This window comes from Pelmatolapia mariae, linkage group LG8, assembly GCF_036321145.2.
Source record: "Pelmatolapia mariae isolate MD_Pm_ZW linkage group LG8, Pm_UMD_F_2, whole genome shotgun sequence".
In the NCBI taxonomy this organism is placed as follows: Eukaryota; Metazoa; Chordata; class Actinopteri; order Cichliformes; family Cichlidae; genus Pelmatolapia; species Pelmatolapia mariae.
Genome location: NC_086234.1, coordinates 15917343 through 15935837, shown reverse-complemented (window position 1 = coordinate 15935837; position 18495 = coordinate 15917343). Strand labels below are relative to the sequence as shown.

The window sequence follows — 18495 nt, the reverse complement described above, 5'->3', positions numbered from 1 at the left end:
ACTGTTCAGGCTGGCTTGTTAAAGCAGAGATTTGATAAGTGCGCTGTAAATGGGCTGAATACAGAAACTTCAGCTTCATATCTATGCGTGTTTTTACAACATCATTATAATGTTATCTCATGAAGAGATATCTGCTTGGCATTTCTCTGTTTATGAGCTTGAGCAGATCTTGTCACCATTTGTTTGTTCACGCCTGAGCTGAACCAGCGCTATAAGACTGATAATTATTATCTTTTGGGACATTTCAAATAACTATAATTTAAAGCAGATAACAGAAGATTTTTTTTAAAGAAAAAATAGAAATAGAACAGAAGACAGTTTATGACAAGAAGTCCAGAACTAAATGCTTTTATGCACAAAAGCAACATATCATTAAGTTGTCGACTAACTCTTCTAAACACTTAAAAACACATACATCTTTCCAAAGAAGACCCGCAATCCTAAATAAATAAATCATCTACATCCATGTTCTCACGACTTCTCCCATGACCTGAAGTCTGAATCATTTTGTGAGTGTGGGTTTCCTTGGCTCATGGGTTACCATCCTCCGCTGGCTCAGGGAGGTTTACAGCTACTTCCTGGCCTGGTTGCAGGATGGTTAGGGAATTCATGCAAGAAAAACTGGCTGTAGACCAAACGTGTCCTCTGTAGCTCCGAGATGACCTCAGATTCTAAATTTCCCAAAACATTTCATGCTGTTGAATTTTTCCCTGTGCTAAAAAGTGGAGCTGTACCACACTGAGAAGACTTTAAATACCTTTTTGAGCTCTGCAGTCACCATTCATGCTTACCAAATCTACTGTGACATAACAGCTTGTCTAATGCACTACACATCTTCCAACAGAGGTTTTTTTTTCTCTGACAGCATTTGGAGCTGTTCCCGCTCTTGTATCCTCTCAACATCACTGTCCTCAGAAAGCCTTTCAGCCCAACAAAGCCTCTCTCCCTACATGGTAAAGGCCGTGAGGAGGGCAGAATACTGGAGAACAATTATGTCTGGCATCCAGTTTACTTCCAAACATCCAAATAAGTTTAATGCCTTAAATTAAATGCAAAAACATTAAGAAGTCTGCTACTTTCTGGCATACAACACCGTGGTTTCATAAGAGTGATAATCTAATTTCATCCACACTAATGTCGAGAGCTGTTTTGCTGGGTAATCTAGCTGGGAGCTGTTTTTAGGTGCACTTACATGATTCAAGGGATGCTATTGTCAAATCAAAGGCTAGCTGGACAGCCCTGAAATTCAAGGACTCAGAGCATGAATCATAACGACTTTGAAGTCCTGTGACTTCAATAAAAAACATCATGCTTCCAAAACACTGTGCCTTAATAGCTCTGATGATGGCCTGATTATGTGGCGGGGGGGGGTTCTCATAAAAAAAATGGACAAATAAACAAATCAAGATTGTGATATGGAAATGTTAGCCAGATTTAAACCTGGATTTCTTTGTATTGACCAGCAGGGGGCTTACTAGGCTGTAAAAACAAGACAAATCATAGCAGTACTCAACCCAACTCCTTACTTTTCTTACGACATCTGTAAACACTTTGCTAATGAGTTTATGGTCTCAATCCTTAGTTTAAAGTCAATGGAAATGTGGCATGATGTTCATTTAGTAACTTGTGGTCCCATTTAGTTTAAAACAGACAAAAAATCAACCTTCATATGTGCCTACTGGTTTCAAAAAGCTGAGATGTCAACGACACAAATGCCAAGAAGCCAAGGCTTCTTTAACAAAGTCCACAAACCAGTGGGCAGAGTCATAGCTCCGTCCATCTTTTGTATACAGTCTATGGGTAAACATAGTAGTAGAGACTGTCAAGTATACGTCCTGTAGAATCATATTTATTATGTTTAAGGATGAACTGATTTAAACATAAATTTAATGTAAAAAACAACAATGCTGGAGAGCTTTTGCTATCATAAAACACTAAAAAATATAATTACATTTACATTTTAAAACAGGAAAAAATAAATAAGCTTTAAAAACGGGCTAAAACTAAAATAAGACACATGCTATACTACTATGAAACAACAAAGATTAATTCACTATAGCTGCTGATATCCTAATAACAAAATCTAGCTTTGCAAAAACTACAGAAGGCTGTTGTTGAGCCCAAAATTATTCACTGTCTTACAGTTTGGCGGAAGGATTTTGGATTTTAAATCAAACTTTGAAGGAAAATTGCAATTGATTTACAATCCTGCATAAACTGCTGTTGGAAGCATGTGTTTTCTCCGGGGACACACTCACAGAGGTAAGCTCGAACAAGTAGGAAGGAGACAGAGGGTGAATTTCAGGGCATCAGTTTATCATCTTCTTCTGTCAGATGAAACACTGGTGATCAGAACCAGAGACTACATGGCATGCTCGTGGAGCTCTGCTCTGAGGCATGTAACCAGCACAGCTAGCTCATTCATTAATGTTTGAGTGCATGCGTCTGGGTTTTTTTCTGTGTATTTGCATCAGAAACTCCTGAATCTACAAGTGTCCGTGTTCTCGTGACATTTAGACAGCTGTTTGTGTGATACTCACTATCGAGGCATGGCTCACAGACGGTCTGTTGGGCCCCACAGGGTTGGACGACACCCTCGCCGGGCTGACACTGCTTGCAGCATTCGCCACTGTGTGTATACTGGTTTGATGGACATGCTCCCTTATTGGCCAGGGTCCCAACCTGCAGAATGACAGCAACTCCATCAACATTCAGCAGCAAATTGAAGATTGTCAGTAAAGCACACACAACAATAATTTTACAGATAAAGTTTAATGTTTTGCCCCAAGCGAAGCAATGTTTCATATTGTGCAACAAGCGCACTTCAAATAAACTCAGTCTCACACCGCTGGCTGAAAAGGCCATCATGCTGGAAAGAAGCCCCAGTATTTCACAAGAAAGAGCATTAGAAAGAAAGGAAAAATAAACAACGCTCTAGAAAACGGAAATCTTTCTTACTGTCTGGCATCTGCTTAGGTTTATTTTGGAAGGACTAAAACTAGTTTAGTCACGGGGCCAGTGAGGACCCCGAAGGAAAGTGGGAAGAAAAATCAGAACAGTTGTGAGATGATTAATGGCAAAGCCTCACAAAACCGTCCACTTTCCAAAGTCCCTTTTTCTGTTTTCTCTGCTTTCGTGCAATACTATGTTTTCTTTTCCTTGTCTGGCTTCAAATAAAAACAAATTGTAGAAACAAATAATTCTCTGGTTAAACTGCTTACATTTTTTGACACACGGGATCTGTAACTCGAGGTCACAAAGAGGTCCTGCTTTGGTTTTTTTTAAACGATCACATGGAAGTTTAAGAAGCGAAGGCATTTATAAAGTGCGAGCACACAAAATAACACATCCTCACAAAGATAAAGCTGGTCTTATTTACATTCTTCAAACAACAACCTGTTGAGTGCGTTATCAAAGCTGCTGACAGGTGAAGACATCTGTGTGTGTCTCTGCTCAGGCATAAATAAATGCATGACACTCAGGCTTGAGCTGGGACGTGTCTCTACATCTTACTACAACTCTTAAGACCTATGAGTGTGCATGGCCTTTGACATTATATCTAATAGCTAAATCTTTGCTTTCTTCTGCACACCTTAATCTCTAAAACAAACATGACAAAGTTACATACTAACAAAGCTTTATGTTTTCCTTTTCCGCATATACGTGATGATTTTTAAGCTTATATATATGAAATCAGGACCGTCTGCTGTAAGCCAGTGTATTGCTTATGAGTTATCCCATTATTCATAGATGAAGGGTGTAAAGAAAATTGTCTCAGCCTTGTTAGACCACATTAAAACAATTTTTAAGGCACTTTTTTGTTTTTATTACTAAATGTAAGTCAGATACAGCAAATATACTTAGAGAGGATGGATGTGGGTATGTTGATGGTGGCATTTTTGCGAAGGAGGTACAATCGCCTGACAGGCGTCAGAGTTCAGGTGTGTGTGGAATGTTACTGACGAGAGAAAGGAGCTCCAAGAAACATCAAATGTCCCCTCGAGCACCTCCACTGAGTCAGCTGGCAGATAATGTCCATGAGTGTGTGGATGGGTGTGAGCATGTACGCTTTCCTTTGGACCTACACAAACACCTACTCCCTGTTGCTCTCAACAGTGTCACGGTTCATTGACCTTCAAGTCTTTGGCATTTAATTTTCCATCCTCTAAATGTTCAAGAATGTTTTCAGCCTCATGCAGGAACTTTTTATTTGAAATGTTCCATTTTAAAACTGCCTGGTTAGTTTGATTCCTCTATTATTTTCATGAAAGTACACAAACTCTGGGAAACAAAGACAGTTTATGTTCATTGAGTGAAGCTCCTAATTCTCCTGTGACTGTTGTAGCACCAAATTCTCTCTGCGTGACCTGCAACACTTTCTCCATGCGGTGAGTTTAAGCCTCCAAAATGTTTCACTTTATAGCTTCCTCACAACTTCAAAGCCCTTGCTCTCTTTTCCTCACCGCAGCTCACGCTCTACCTCACGCTCACCTTTCCCATCTGCACACGCTCATCACTCTACAGTAGCTGCTTCCCCTGAGCTGCCCGCCTCGTTTACTCCACACACACCCAACCAAACATTCACATTTGTGCAAACACATTTACAAACCTTACATGTGAACAAACCTGTTCCAAAAGTCAAACTGACACCTTTGAAATGACTCCAAGTTCCAGCATTTTGACAACTGCGTCTTTTTTTGTTGTTGTAGTTTTATTTTACCCTATTCTAGCTCCAGGTGAGGGTGTGCAGCACCAAGACGCCTCAAAGACGAATAACCGAGATTAAAGTGCATCAGTAATGTCTGCTGGGCTGTGCAAACAGAAGAATTAGAGGGCAATGCGATTTTCAGCATACGGCTTGAGCAATAGAAAAAAGAAAAAGGATGCAGGGCACTGAGCAAGTTGCAGCTCGACTTGCACGTTTCCTGCTTTTTAGATGGAAATTTGTGGGCTGCACTCTTCAACTTTTGTCAGCCAATTTCCCTGAAGCAAAATCAAGAAGTAAGAAGAACACACACACACACGCGCACACACACACAAATGAATGCACAGAAGCATCTGGACACACCACTTTCAATGCTCCAACCAATCTTACTAATGCAACAGTCAATTTTTAGTTGGAGGCACTTAACCTCTGGACCTCAGCTGTCAGCGCTTGTTAAGCCATTAGAGTTCCACTAAACCAGCCTTCCAATAAACTGGGCCTAATTTTAATCCAGACGTGGACCCTAAACTGCTGTTGGTCCACTGGGTGCCAGTTACACGACAACCCCGTGCCTTCGCAAACAAAGCTGAATCATCACTTCATGGAGCGAGAGGCAAAGGGAGAGAAACAGACAAGAGGCGAGCCAAGTGAGCATGTAAGGGGGAAAGGAGGAGAGGAAAAGTGAGGGGGCTAGGAGTGGGTAGGAGGGTGGTTCAGACTCTATCAATATTACATGTGCTGAGCCAGCAGAGGATGTATACCCATCAGTGGGAGCAGCTGTCACGTATCAGTGATGCAGCCGGCTCCAAAAACCAAGACATTGATGAGCTCACGGCACAGGCTGACCGTGTCCATGTAGCAGACAGTTTTGCATAGTTTTCATGAATCCTCATAAGGTGGTGGATTTTCCTTCCCTCTCCCACATGTTCGTGTTTTCCCCCTGTCTCCCTCCCTCTATGTTTACTTCCATCTCCTGCATCTGCTTGTTTTTGCCTCTGTGTAGCTTCATCTTCCAGGCCTTCACAACGGTGAGAATCTGTGCATCGCCTAGAAATCGCCCTACAGATCATGCTTAATGTTTAACCTTCTGTATCCCTATTATCACAAGTTTGCCTCACAAACTCAGTAAATCGAGGAATTCACCAAAGTTAAACCAAACCCGGGCTTTACTGGTGATCTCCTCCACAGAGCCCACTGTGACATTGTTATTGTCCTGCTGTCTGTGGAGCCACATGTAACTGAGAAGGGTGGAACTACAGATCCACAAATGAGGCTATAGAGTATCAACCTGAATGGCTCCTGCATACATCCATTCTTACTTCACAATGTCAAGCCAGGGCTGCGGGTGGGACAGGTGCAGAGACACGAACGTGGGCTGTTTTACGAGCACCACAAATACCAGTATCATCTAACATGACTGGGACTTTAAATCCCAGAGAGAAAATTAAAGATTTTCCGGAAAGTATTCTCTCAAAAAGTGAAGGCTGGACGGGAAGAAAAAATATTCATAAAAAGAAAATAAAACACGTGAAAGAGAGAAAACTTCCCCCACACACTCGCACCAGCTTTTAACCACCTTCTAATGGGACCATGTTGATGCGCAACTGGGCATGCTTTTTGCGCACGATGTGACAGGGAAAAATGTAACCAGGTGAAGTTGACGGCAAATATTTAACACCCACGATGATTATGTCAGAGAGTACTTACCGCTCCAAGCAACACTGCTACGAACACGCAATACATTCTGTGTCTTGTTTGCATCTTTCCAGGGAGGTCAGCCGTCGGATGCAGGGCAGAGTGATGCAGTCTTTAGTCTGCACTGAACTCGGTTGTCATTATTGTGTGTCTTTGCAAATCTTTTGGATTCTGCTGTTAGAGTAGGAGGAAATAAATAAGAAACTGTCCGAGTAAGTGAGCTGTGTCAGGTGTGAAACCCGCAGCGGGAAGTCACTAAGTCCGTGAGCCCTAGCTGCAGATGCGATCCACTCGCTGAGACTGACCCATCGGATTCACGCCTGCATGCGCTTCTTTCCTCCTACAGCGTTTCATCTAGCAGAAGCGCTCAGCGGCTTCAGGGAAGGGCCCGTCTCCCTCTCCACGCCCACAATGTGCGCGCGCGCACTCACACACACACTCACACGAACTAGCGCTTTCTTTCTCTTTTTTAAATGGTTAAATTACGTGGTAGTTGCTGTTGAGTCCAACAAACCAAGTGTTTAAAAAACCAGACTGCCTCCCGTCTAAATGAGCCTCCTTTGAAAAACTTCTGAAAGGAAGACATCCATCAGACTGAAAACAGAAGTCCCCTCAGTCACACGGATGTACACCCACTGATGTCTGCAGCAACATCCACGCTGATGATGCACAACCAAAAACAACCAACCAACAAACAAACAAATAAAAAGTTAACTTTAAGGAGAGTCGTCTGTCCCAGAGGTGTCAAACATAAAGCTGGGGGGGGGGGGGGGGGGAATCAGGCCAGCAAAAACTCCAATCCGGCCCAATGTACAGCCTTGGATCAAGAGAAGTTTGGCATAAGTTTTTGGACTTTTTCACTCTCATGTTTTACAGCTGCCGATAACGACCTGGGCATTCATTCATATTACAACAGAGTAATAGATCAGCAATTAAATAACAGAAACCTTTTTTCACTACTGTAGAAATTTCTGTTGGTTTTTTTGTTTTGTTTTGTTTATTTATTTATTTTTATTTTTGTTTACAGTCAGTGCACGGTGTATTTTTTAAATGAGGCATTGTCTGTAAACTAACAAGAACTTTCTGTTTTCTAATTACAGGACAGTCTAGGCAATGAGCTACCAGAAACTTTTCTGCAATGTAACACATTTATTTCTTACAATTTATGCCAAAAGAGTCACAATGGCACATTACTGGTCCCTCCCAATTATGATCAACGTAGGCTGAATGTGGCGCACGATGCACAGTGAGTTTGACTCTATCACATCACATGAAAATCACTTCTTTTTTTTATGTGACCTATTTAAAACTCATGTTAAATTATTTATCATCTGGAGAGAAGTGGAATGAGAGGATTGCTCTTCTCAGAAACACTGCTGCCTTTATGCATAAGAAGAGGTGATGTACTGTTGGAGACTCCTGAGGCAAAAAAAAAAAAATGATGGATTCAAATCGTGACAATACATGTTTAAAGCGGCAGAACAGGCTTCAGTAATGGCAGAGATGTTTATGAGTTCTGTAAGTAGATGTTTGTGCAATATCCTCACTTACTTCAAATCCCCGAAGCAAAATAAATTATATTGTAGCTCTTTTTTTTAATTGGGTTCACTTGACTCAACATTTGACAAGTTAAAGGGCATTGAAGTATACTTGTGACTCATCCAGTATGGTTCCCAGAATTGTAATAAAGCTCATTAGGGAGCATAATTGAAATTATGAATTTAAGAGTAAGTAGTTTAGTTCTCACACTCCTTTTCGTGAAACTCTTTTTTAAAATTTTGTAATGTAAAACAGCTCATTAATAAATAATAAAAGTTGAAGTACTGGTCTCACTCATCTCCCAGTGTAACGGTAAAGGCCATATTCATCAATATTGTACTTGAACTCTTTGACTTCACAGTTGGAAAATATTATGTAATGATGATGCAATGCGTGCAGATCTGTTCTTGTACTGACTTTAATATCCATGTTAAAAGTTGTTATGAAAATATAAACATCTAATCCGCCAATCACATGGCAGCAGCCCAAAGCATCTAAGCACGAAGACATGGTCAGACACGACCTGCTAAAGTTAAAGCTGAGCACCAGAATGAGAAAGAAAGGGGATTTAAGTGACTTTGGTTGTTGGTGCCAGTCAGAGCGGCCTGAATATTTCTGTTGATTTACTGGGATTTTCCCACAAAACGATCTCTAAGGTTTACAGAGGGTGGTCTGAAAAAGAAAAAATATCCAGCAAGCAGCGGTTCTCCAGGTGAAAATGCCTTTTTGATGCCAGAAGTCAGAGAATAATGGCCAGACTGCTTTGAGGTCATAAAAAGGCAAAAACAACTCAAATAACTACTCATTACAACCAAGGTATGCAGACGAGCATCTCTGAATGCACAACACATTGAAGTAGATGGACTACAACAGCAGAAGACCACACTGGGTGTCTCTCCTATCAGCTGCGTCAGCATTCGGTCGGTAGGGTCAGAATTTTTAGTAACGAACCTGAAGGCATGGATCCATCCTGTCCTGAACAGTTCAGGCTGCTTGTGGTGATTTAAGTGTCTGGGGGATTTTTCTTGGCACTCTTTGGACCCCTTTAGCACCAGCTGAGCATTGTTTGATCACCACAGCCGACCTAAATATTGTTGCTGATCATGTTCATCACTTTATGACCACAGTGTACAGATCATCTAATGGCTGCTTCCAGCAGGTCACCAGATCTCAGTCCAATAGAGCACCTCTGGGATGTACTGAGAGTCACAGCTGACAAATCTGCAGCAACTGTGTGATGCTGACATGTTAGTATGGACAAAAATCTCGGAGGAATATTTCCAGCACCTTGTTGAATCTATGCCATTACAAACATAAAAGGCAAGCCAGAGAGCATGCCTGAGAAACTTAAACTAATAGTTTTTGAATACGTTTAAAAAATGGGAGTGACGGTTTCATCTTACGTATCAATTTAAAGTGACTGTGATTTATATAGAACAGGAGGGCAGTGGGGGACATGAGGGGCTGGGGTGGGGTGGGGTGGGGTGGGGTGGGGGTGAGGAGAGAGAGGAAGCTGGTTTGCTCTGAGAGATAAATAATGCATGAATGCAAAGACAGGGAGAAAAGGGGGAGAGAGAAACAGTGAAGCACACAAAGAGATAGAAAGAAAATCCATGATGAAGGCCAAAGTAGCTAGATCAAATTTACAGCATGCTCTCTGTAGTTTATGAAGACAATCAGAACTTGTTCCACCCAAAAAAATCAAACACAGAAATAGTTTCTTTGTGCTAACATGAAGACCACTTATATCAGCAGCACTCAGAGGAAGAATGCCTTAACCATCCACTTTAATAGGAGATTAAACCCTTCTGCTCGCTATTTAAAGGGGGCTTAACCCACCGGTAACACATTTAATAAGGGGATTTATGAGTACTTAAGAGTGACATAAATTATTAAACAGAAAATGAACAAAAATATTGAAAGACATGTTATAAAAGATGTTGTAAAATGCTTGATGATTTCAAGGACATAGTCAACGTGGAAAAAAGATGGAAAAAAATAGAAGCTGTGCTGAGTTCATTTATGATCATTTTAAATGTGTTGCTGTTACATTTTTGATTATTCTTTATATCGCCTGTTTTGTTCTGAAAGGTTCACTTGCATCGTGGGTCCGTGTTTGTTTTATAAGCAGTTTTTCATTGATTTCTTTACTTCTCAGCTTAGTTTTACATGTGTTCGGTTAGTTCACAGTGTATTTATGCTCCTGCCTGTCTCCTATCATTCCGTCTCCTGTTCAGCTCTCCCTCCTTACCTCCTCCTTTCTCTGCTTTAGTTTCTTTATTGTTTTTTTCATCTCATTTTTGGGTGTTCTGGTTCTTTTTCTGGTTTTGGACCACCAGCTGCCAGTTCTTGTACATTTTGGGCCTCGTTTTGCATCCAACGAGTAATCATCCATGTTTTTTTAATACTTCTTGCCCAGTACATGTCTTTTTCATTTTTGCAGAAATGTACATCATAATAAGTTAGAGGGAACTGTAACCAGTCAAGTTAAAATTTCGTTGTCTGTGTTATTTTTGGAACATTTTCAGGTGAAGTTCACCAGAAGTGTAAAAAAAAATAGAGGATTATGAAATGTGCTTGTGTGAAAAAGAAAAGAAAAAGAAAAGAAAATGCTTTCAGTTTGTGACATGGACAGAGACAAAGATCTAGATTCAGATACACAACGATGCACAGTTTTTCTGCAAGACCAGGAACAGAATGCTTTTTTTGGAACTTGAGACGGGACAGCAAATGTCTCCTGCACCACCCGTCCAGGACACCCGTGCGTCCTCCTCCAGCTCCCAAACACACGCTAACTAACTACACAGTCGCTGTTTTTCTACACCAGCACCACCTGAGAAGAGGAGAGCACCTGTCATTCCAACATTAGCAGCAGCACAGAAGTACAAACAGCCTGAAGATGAGCTCCACAGTCTGGTTGCAAGCTTTCCTTCTAATGTACTGTAATAGCTGGAGAGGCATCATATGACGAGCCAAGCAAGCCCTCGAATTACTCTGAGAGCACTCACACCAATATGGGAGTGATATCAAGTTGTGTTTTGTGAGGAGACCTTCAGAGCACTGCAGTACTTCCCTGTTACATCATGCTTTTCAGTCTAAATCAACAAAACACCATCATCATGTGAAGCAGGAATTGAGCCTGTCCAGATACTCTTAATTTCATTGTGTGTCTTCTGTGGGGATCAAATGATTAAACTTGTGTTAAAGTGGATCTTTTTAGGGAGCCCAGATGGCAACAAACCCAGCTTCTTCCCACGAGACTCCCTCATCTGCACAGTATTGATCTGATCTCTGTCTTGATTGTACACCCTCAATCAAGCCCCTGTTCACTAGCTGCCACATCTCATAGAAAAAAAGTCAATAAACATCTCCACACCACACTCCTCGTGTAAAAAATAACCAAAGCATGCATGATTTTTTTCTTTTTAACATTTTCAGCCTGCTTACTTCCTTCATTAGCCATTCATCTGAAAACTATTATGACTAAATATGTCTTATCACGAGGTTTACCCACATCGCTACAACATTCACAGTGAATGAAGTTCATTCATTGTGAATTTTTTAACCAAAACAAGTAGGCAAGCAGGAATTCCACCTTGTCAGTGACACATTAAAGGTATACATACCTCTATGTCAAAATTTTGTCCATGCATGTGCTCTGATGGCCACAGTTCAGTCTGGCACAATGCCTGTGCATTTACATTTGTGTAAAACGTGTTTGCTCATCCCCATTAATAAGAGCATTATTCGCTTCCTTGCTGATGCACTGAAGAGAGCAGGCGATGTGGGGACTTTTGGGGGGTTGAATTGGCCTTTGTATTGATCGGGTTTGCACAGAGCTGAGCCTCGGGCTGATGACTGTCAGTGCAGTCCATTATGCATTCAGAAATGAATTGAATGATGTGCTCATAGATGCAAAAGTAAACCTGCAGACATCAAAGTTTAAAAATAAATAAATAAATAAAAACGCTTTCAGAGCCTTTTTGGATAAGGATCACAAAATATTTCACAACAACAGTCACAAGTAATAAACATAAAATTAAAACATAGTAATATCTACTGGTTAAAAGCAATCCATAAGAGTAAGTCTTGAGCTGCTGTACATACTATAAGCAAAGGTATTAGACAACAGGGGCAGTTACAGTGTCACGCTATTCCTAAAAGTGATGCAACAGCACAAGTACGACTTGAATTTAACCTGAAACATAAAAACAGCCTTTTTATGCAGCCGGTAAAGGGTTCTGCAATCACATGCATGTTCTGCATTCCCGTACCAGACCTCACACTATTCACAGTTCCGTATGTCGGCTGTTCCTCCTTATCTGGCTCGTCACGAGTGGCTTACACAGATGGCAAACACCAAAAATAGAGGTGGTTTTAGGTTAAATCAGATTATGGCTGGATTATAACAACGCTAGTTAAAGTTTAGAGTTAGTATGTCTGCATGATTGAAGAACAGACATGCTATAAATTATAATCACATACCTTCAGTTCAGATTAGAGACTAACTGCCTTTTTATTTTAACTTTTAAGGGAAGCCATCCTGAACTCGTCTGTGAGCTTGTAAAGCAAAGACTAAAATCAGCAAGCAAGACCTCTCTGAGCTCTCTGACTGTATGAATGTTGCTTTGTGAGAGTGTTCCTACTTCAAGAGGTTTTCAGGTTTCTGGTTGCGACTAACATTATTGGTAAATTCACATTTCAATTGCTAAGATTTAAATGCTTATGAACAGCCATCCAGTACAGTTTAACACTCATAAAAAGATTATTATTAGCTACAAAACACTGTTTGTTAGAGCAGAGCTGGAAGGCATGACACTAGAGTACAAAATAACATAACGCTGTAAAGACGAATCACTTGTGTGTATAGAACTTTTATGTTATTAGTAACTGAGTTATGAATTATGAATGCCTTGTGTATTTATGCTCTCCTTATGTCTAGGACCACTACCTGAGCCTGATATGATGACATCTGGAGCCAGATTAAGCCAGGTTTAGCCCTGGCGTCTCATCGTGGTTGTGTTAGATGGGTTGTCTGAGATGGAATCGGCCTGTCCAAAGTAGCTCACCCACCCATAAAGTCCTGTGACCTCATCCTCCACCACTCCTTCCTTCAATGCAACACAGTTTTTCTAAGCTCCACTTTGGCCCAAACTTCCATCAGCTTAAGAATCTCCAGAGCCTGCAATTATCGCCACAAATGTTCTGAGAGGTTGAGAAGGGAATGAGGCAGCAGTACAGATGTCCTGTGTGGGCATAACTACACTAAACAATTTTGATTGCCTGGCTGTCAGGCATTTCCAAGATGCATGCTGCTGTGGGAAGGGCAGTGTGGTGCAGGATTCTGCTGCAAATGGCCCTGCCTGCACTGATTATCAGAGGCTCCACAGAGCAAACTGCAGCCATGAAGCGCGGTGGGCTTGTGGTGTCTGACATAAAGACTGTGACAAACTGATGTGGGTTAATGTGCTGCTCGTGCGATTCATAGATTCTTGGGACCACTCTAGATGTTAGGGTCAACTAAATTTGGACTTGTTGAGGTAAAGAGCAGCATCAAAATATGTTGTTTCCAAGGGGGTTCACCTCAAGGTGACAGGTTCAGATACAGGACTGGATCCTGATATACAGATTTAACTGTGGAAAGTGTGGCATGAGGACACATTCATTGCTGAAATGAAGAATAAGTTACATGGATTTGTATCTTGCGATGCTTTTATATATGTTTTATTTATCTGTTATCAGTTTTTAACTTTTTCAGGTGCTTTTAGGTCATATTTCCAGAAATACAATTTACTGTGGGTTAACTGTGAATCAGTTGCTGTTAAAAATTTTGATATTATTTAATTGTTTGATGATATAAATACTAAAATGAGTAAACAGCTTCAAAATTAACCACAGGATGAAATAAAGTGGGATGCAAAAGTTTGGGCAACCTTGTTAATAGTCATTATTTTCCTGTATAAATCGTTGGTTGTTACAATAAAAAATGTCAGTTAAATATATCATATAGGAGACACACACAGTGATATTTGAGAAGTGAAATGAAGTTTATTGGATTTACAGAAAGTGTGCAATAATTGTTAAAACAAAATCAGGCAGGTGCATAAATTTGGGCACCACAAAAAAAGAAATGAAATCAATATTTAGTAGATCCGCCTTTTGCAGAAATTACAGCCTCTAAATGCTTCCTGTAGGTTCCAGTGAGAGTCTGGATTGTGGTTGAAGGTATTTTGGACCATTCCTCTTTAAAAAATATCTCTAGTTCATTCAGGTTTGATGGCTTCCGAGCATGGACAGCTCTCTTTAACTCACACCACAGATTTTCAATAATATTCAGGTCTGGGGACTGAGATGGCCATTCCAGAACGTTGTACTTGTTCCTCTGCATGAATGCCTTAGTGGCTTTTGAGCAGTGTTTCGGATCGTTGTCTTGTTGAAAGATCCAGCCCCGGCGCAGCTTCAGCTTTGTCACTGATTCCTGGACATTGGTCTCCAGAATCTGCTGATACTGAGTGAAATCCATGTGTCCCTCAACTTTGACAAGATTCCCAGTCCCAGCACTGGCCACACAGCCCCACAGCATGATGGAACCACCACCATATTTTACTGTAGGTAGCAGGTGTTTTTCTTGAAATGCTATGTTCTTTTTCCTCCATGCATAACGCCCCTTGTTATGCCCAAATAACTCAATTTTCGTTTCATCAGTCCACAGCACCTTATTCCAGAATGAAGCTGGCTTGTCCAAATGTGCTTTAGCATACCTCAAGCGACTCTTTTTGTGCTGTGGGCGGAGAAAAAGCTTCCTCTGCATCACTCTCGCATACAGCATCTCCTTGTGTAAAGTGCGCCGAATGGTTGAACGATGCACAGTGACTCCATCTGCTGCAAGATGATGTTGTAGGTCTTTGGTACTGGTCTGTGGGTTGACTCTGACTGTTCTCACCATTCGTCACTTCTGTCTATCTGAGATTTTTCTTGGTCTGCCACTTCGAGCATTAACTTGAACTGAGCCTGTGGTCTTCCATTTTCTCAATATGTTCCTAACTGTGGAAACAGACAGCTTAAATCTCTGAGACAGCTTTCTGTATCCTTCCCCTAAACCATGATGGTGAACAATCTTTGTCTTCAGGTCATTTGAGAGTTGTTTTGAGACCCCCATGTTGCTACTCTTCAGAGAAAATTAAAAAAGGAGGGAAACTTACAATTGACCCCCTTAAATACTCTTTCTCATTATTGGATTCACCTGTGTATGTAGGTCAGGGGTCACTGAGCTTACCAAGCCAATTTGAGTTCCAATAATTAGTTCTAAAGGTTTCGGAATCAATAAAATGACAACAGTGCCCAAATTTATGCACCTGCCTGATTTTGTTTAAACAATTATTTCACACTTTCTGTAAATCCAATAAACTTCATTTCACTTCTCAAATATCACTGTGTGTGTCTCCTATATGATATATTTAACTGACATTTTTTATTGTAACAACCAACGATTTATACAGGGAAATAATGACTATTAACAAGCTTGCCCAAACTTTTGCATCCCACTGTAAAAGGGCAAAGAGTTGGATCCAAATTTCCCCTTGTGGGACTAATAAAGGTATCTTATCTTATCTTATCCAGAATTGTTTTGCTAATCAAATCTTTGAAGTCAAATGAGTTCTTGAAGTGAAATGTTCAAGGAGAAAAACGTGGGATTCAATATAATATTCATATAATATATAACAATTGCAAATAGGGCTCAGGAAGTCTTTGGATTTGATGTTTACAGAACCCTGACTTATTTACATAACATTCATTAATTCATAAAAAAAAGATCTGATTAATACTTTTAATCACTGTAAGTGTGTGAAGCTTGCTGAAATGCCCTGAACGTTTAAAAGGTGGAATGAAAAGTTTAGCTCCAACATCAACAAGGAGGTCTTCGATAAGGAGTCCTTTGTCTGCCACGTCTTGGTCTCCTGGCTCCAGCCAGGGAAGGACTCCACTGATGCTTGTCATCTCCTTATCAGAGATGCAGACAGTATACAGGCGTGAGATGAATTCCAACCCACTGGGAGAAACTCCCATCAGCCCTTTCAGAGTCATCCTGATCCTGAAATTGGAGAATGTTTGTGACTTTAAGGTCAGAGAAGAGGATGTCTCCTGTGCGATCGCCAGGCAGTCTAGCATGACAGTCACATTCTGGCAGCATCTCTGGAATTTGAGGGGCATAGTGGCCTTGACCTTTTCCATGCCTATCCAGATAGGAAGGAAGGACAGCATGATGAATGAATAGATAATTGGTCCAGGTGATGGCAATTTGGCATTGCTCACAATAACCATGTCAGCAGCTCGATGGAGCTCCATGAACACCCCTCAAAGAGTCCATCAGAAACTCATCTATTAATGGCGTGGCGTGAGGGTTCTAGGCAGGCTTCCTCAGCAGTTTTCTTTGTTTAGTCTAGCCCACTGTCAATAAGCAGATGGACTCCTAAAACATCCTGAAGACACTGTCAGATGGAAATTTAATGTAGAATCCTGTTAGGTCATCAGATGACCAATATCTGCTGAAGAGGACAGGAGATGGCAGGGCTTCTTCTTCCAACCTGGCTTCCAGGTCTTGGATGTAGTCCACAGCCTCATCCAGGGCACCTGTAGAGATAAAAAGACCAAAGAAAATAAGGTAAGTGTCTTGACATATTTAGTACTGCTTATCTACACATCCCATAACAATAATGATATGCAAAACATCTCTAACAACATCACTGCAGATTCCGGTTTCTCGTTTCCACAGCTAGAAAACCACAACAGCCTAACTCTATTACAATACCATGTGCTGATGAACCTGTTGATATATTTACAGTACTTGTCAAGCTGACCTCACTAAAACATATGTATCTAGTGACTGAACTCTGTGACTGAAAAACAAAAGACAAGCACATTGCTACATTTATAATTTCCGTGACCAGGTTATGTAACAGAGATCAGAAGTTGTTTGACGAGGAAGGCATTTATACTTTTACAGTGCGTATTTGGCATCGTAGACCCATCGTTGAACCATTGTTAATGTTAATCATACCTGCTTGAGGGTGTGTCGTGTTGTCCTGATCCAGCTTCACAGCCTTAACTGGTGTTGTGCCAAAAGAGCAATTTCTGGTATTTGTCAAAAAATGGCCTATAATCTGTCAAATGTATCTCTCATGAAAGTTACAAAGTCATTGTAAGCCACAGACAGCATTCCTGTCACAAGGTAGAAGCCTTTTAGTAAAGATTATTTTTTTTATATGTTTTATTTATCAAGCTACAAAACTCTCATTGACACTAAAATGTCTTTTTAAAGAGAAATTTGGCATACAGGGCAGTGAAATTCCAACACATAAAACATAACAGTTCAATAACAATATTTTAAATGGCCAAAATGGACTGGATTGATAATAATGTTGGTACAATAACAAAGAGCCATAAAGATACAAGCAAAACAGGCAGTTTCTGTATTTTACATATAACCCCTTTATAAATCCTGTTGACTGCAGTCTTTTTACCAATATAAGTAAAGACACCCACGAAAAATAAACAAATTCTTTAACAGCTAACAAGTATATACAGAACATCTCAATGCCAGAGCTACATAAACAGAAAATAAGAGTGGAGTAATACAAAAAGAATAATAACAGAATAACAATAAATAAATATAATACAGGGTCACTAGTTTACATAAAATTTTGATTGCTTCTTAATTTTTCAAGTTCTTTAATTGTGGTGCTGCATTGTAAAGGTTCTTGACAGTAAATGTTAATTTATGGATTGAAGTCTTTAAATCTAGTTTTATGAATTATTTTATGAATTTTCCCAGGTGAAAACTTGGTCCATGACTCCTTAAAACATACTATAATGTCCTTTTTAAGTTGAATTATTTGTCCAGTTTTCTGCCCAATGTAATGTTGTACATCATTCCAAAAAATTCTCACATATATGCACTGATAAAATAGATGATAAATACTTTCAATGTATAACTTCCACAAAGAACAACAATAATTCATATCAAGCTTAAACCCATCCAATGTCTTTTTAACTGGGTATATACCCATTATGTAGTATTTTAAAAGAAACCTTCATAACATTATTGGTTAAGCAGAATTTTCCTTTATGTAGCCAAACTGTATCACTAATTAGAATGTTGGCTATTGTGCCTCAAAAAACTTACAGCACACGTCTTGACAGAGCCTCAAACACCACTGCATATTCTTTGATTATAACAGGTATATTAAACTTGGATAAACCTGGATAAACTTAAAGATTTCCTCCGGCGCCAAAAAAATGTTTAAGTAGCACAATACCATTTTCAACCCGATTTTAATAATAAAGTGACTTGTTCTTATAAAGTATATTTCCATTATTATATACATTAATGACTTTTTGGAGAGAAGTTAGGTTTGTATGCAAGTTTCCAAGCCAAAAGAGCTTGTTTATGAGAACTAGATAACTTTAAAGGTATTTTTTTTAATCTTGTAACCACATTAAGGTAAAAATAAATCAATCAATTAAAAATTACAAAAAGAATGTTTGAAAAGGCATTC

The 18495-nt window shown here is 40.0% G+C and overlaps 1 protein-coding gene across 1 annotated transcript in view; it reads right to left on the bottom strand.

Annotated features, from left to right (window-relative positions):
* Nucleotides 1–6773, bottom strand: part of ngfrb (nerve growth factor receptor b) — a 35660-nt gene extending 28887 nt beyond the window's left edge. Inside the window, exons 1-2 of the mRNA XM_063481259.1 lie at nt 6413–6773; nt 2541–2682 (exon numbers count right to left, since the gene is read on the bottom strand). Coding sequence (XP_063337329.1) covers nt 2541–2682; nt 6413–6466 — 196 coding nt within the window. The 5' untranslated portion in view covers nt 6467–6773. The remainder of the gene's footprint in view (nt 1–2540; nt 2683–6412) is intronic.
* Nucleotides 6774–18495: the final 11722 nt, after the last annotated feature.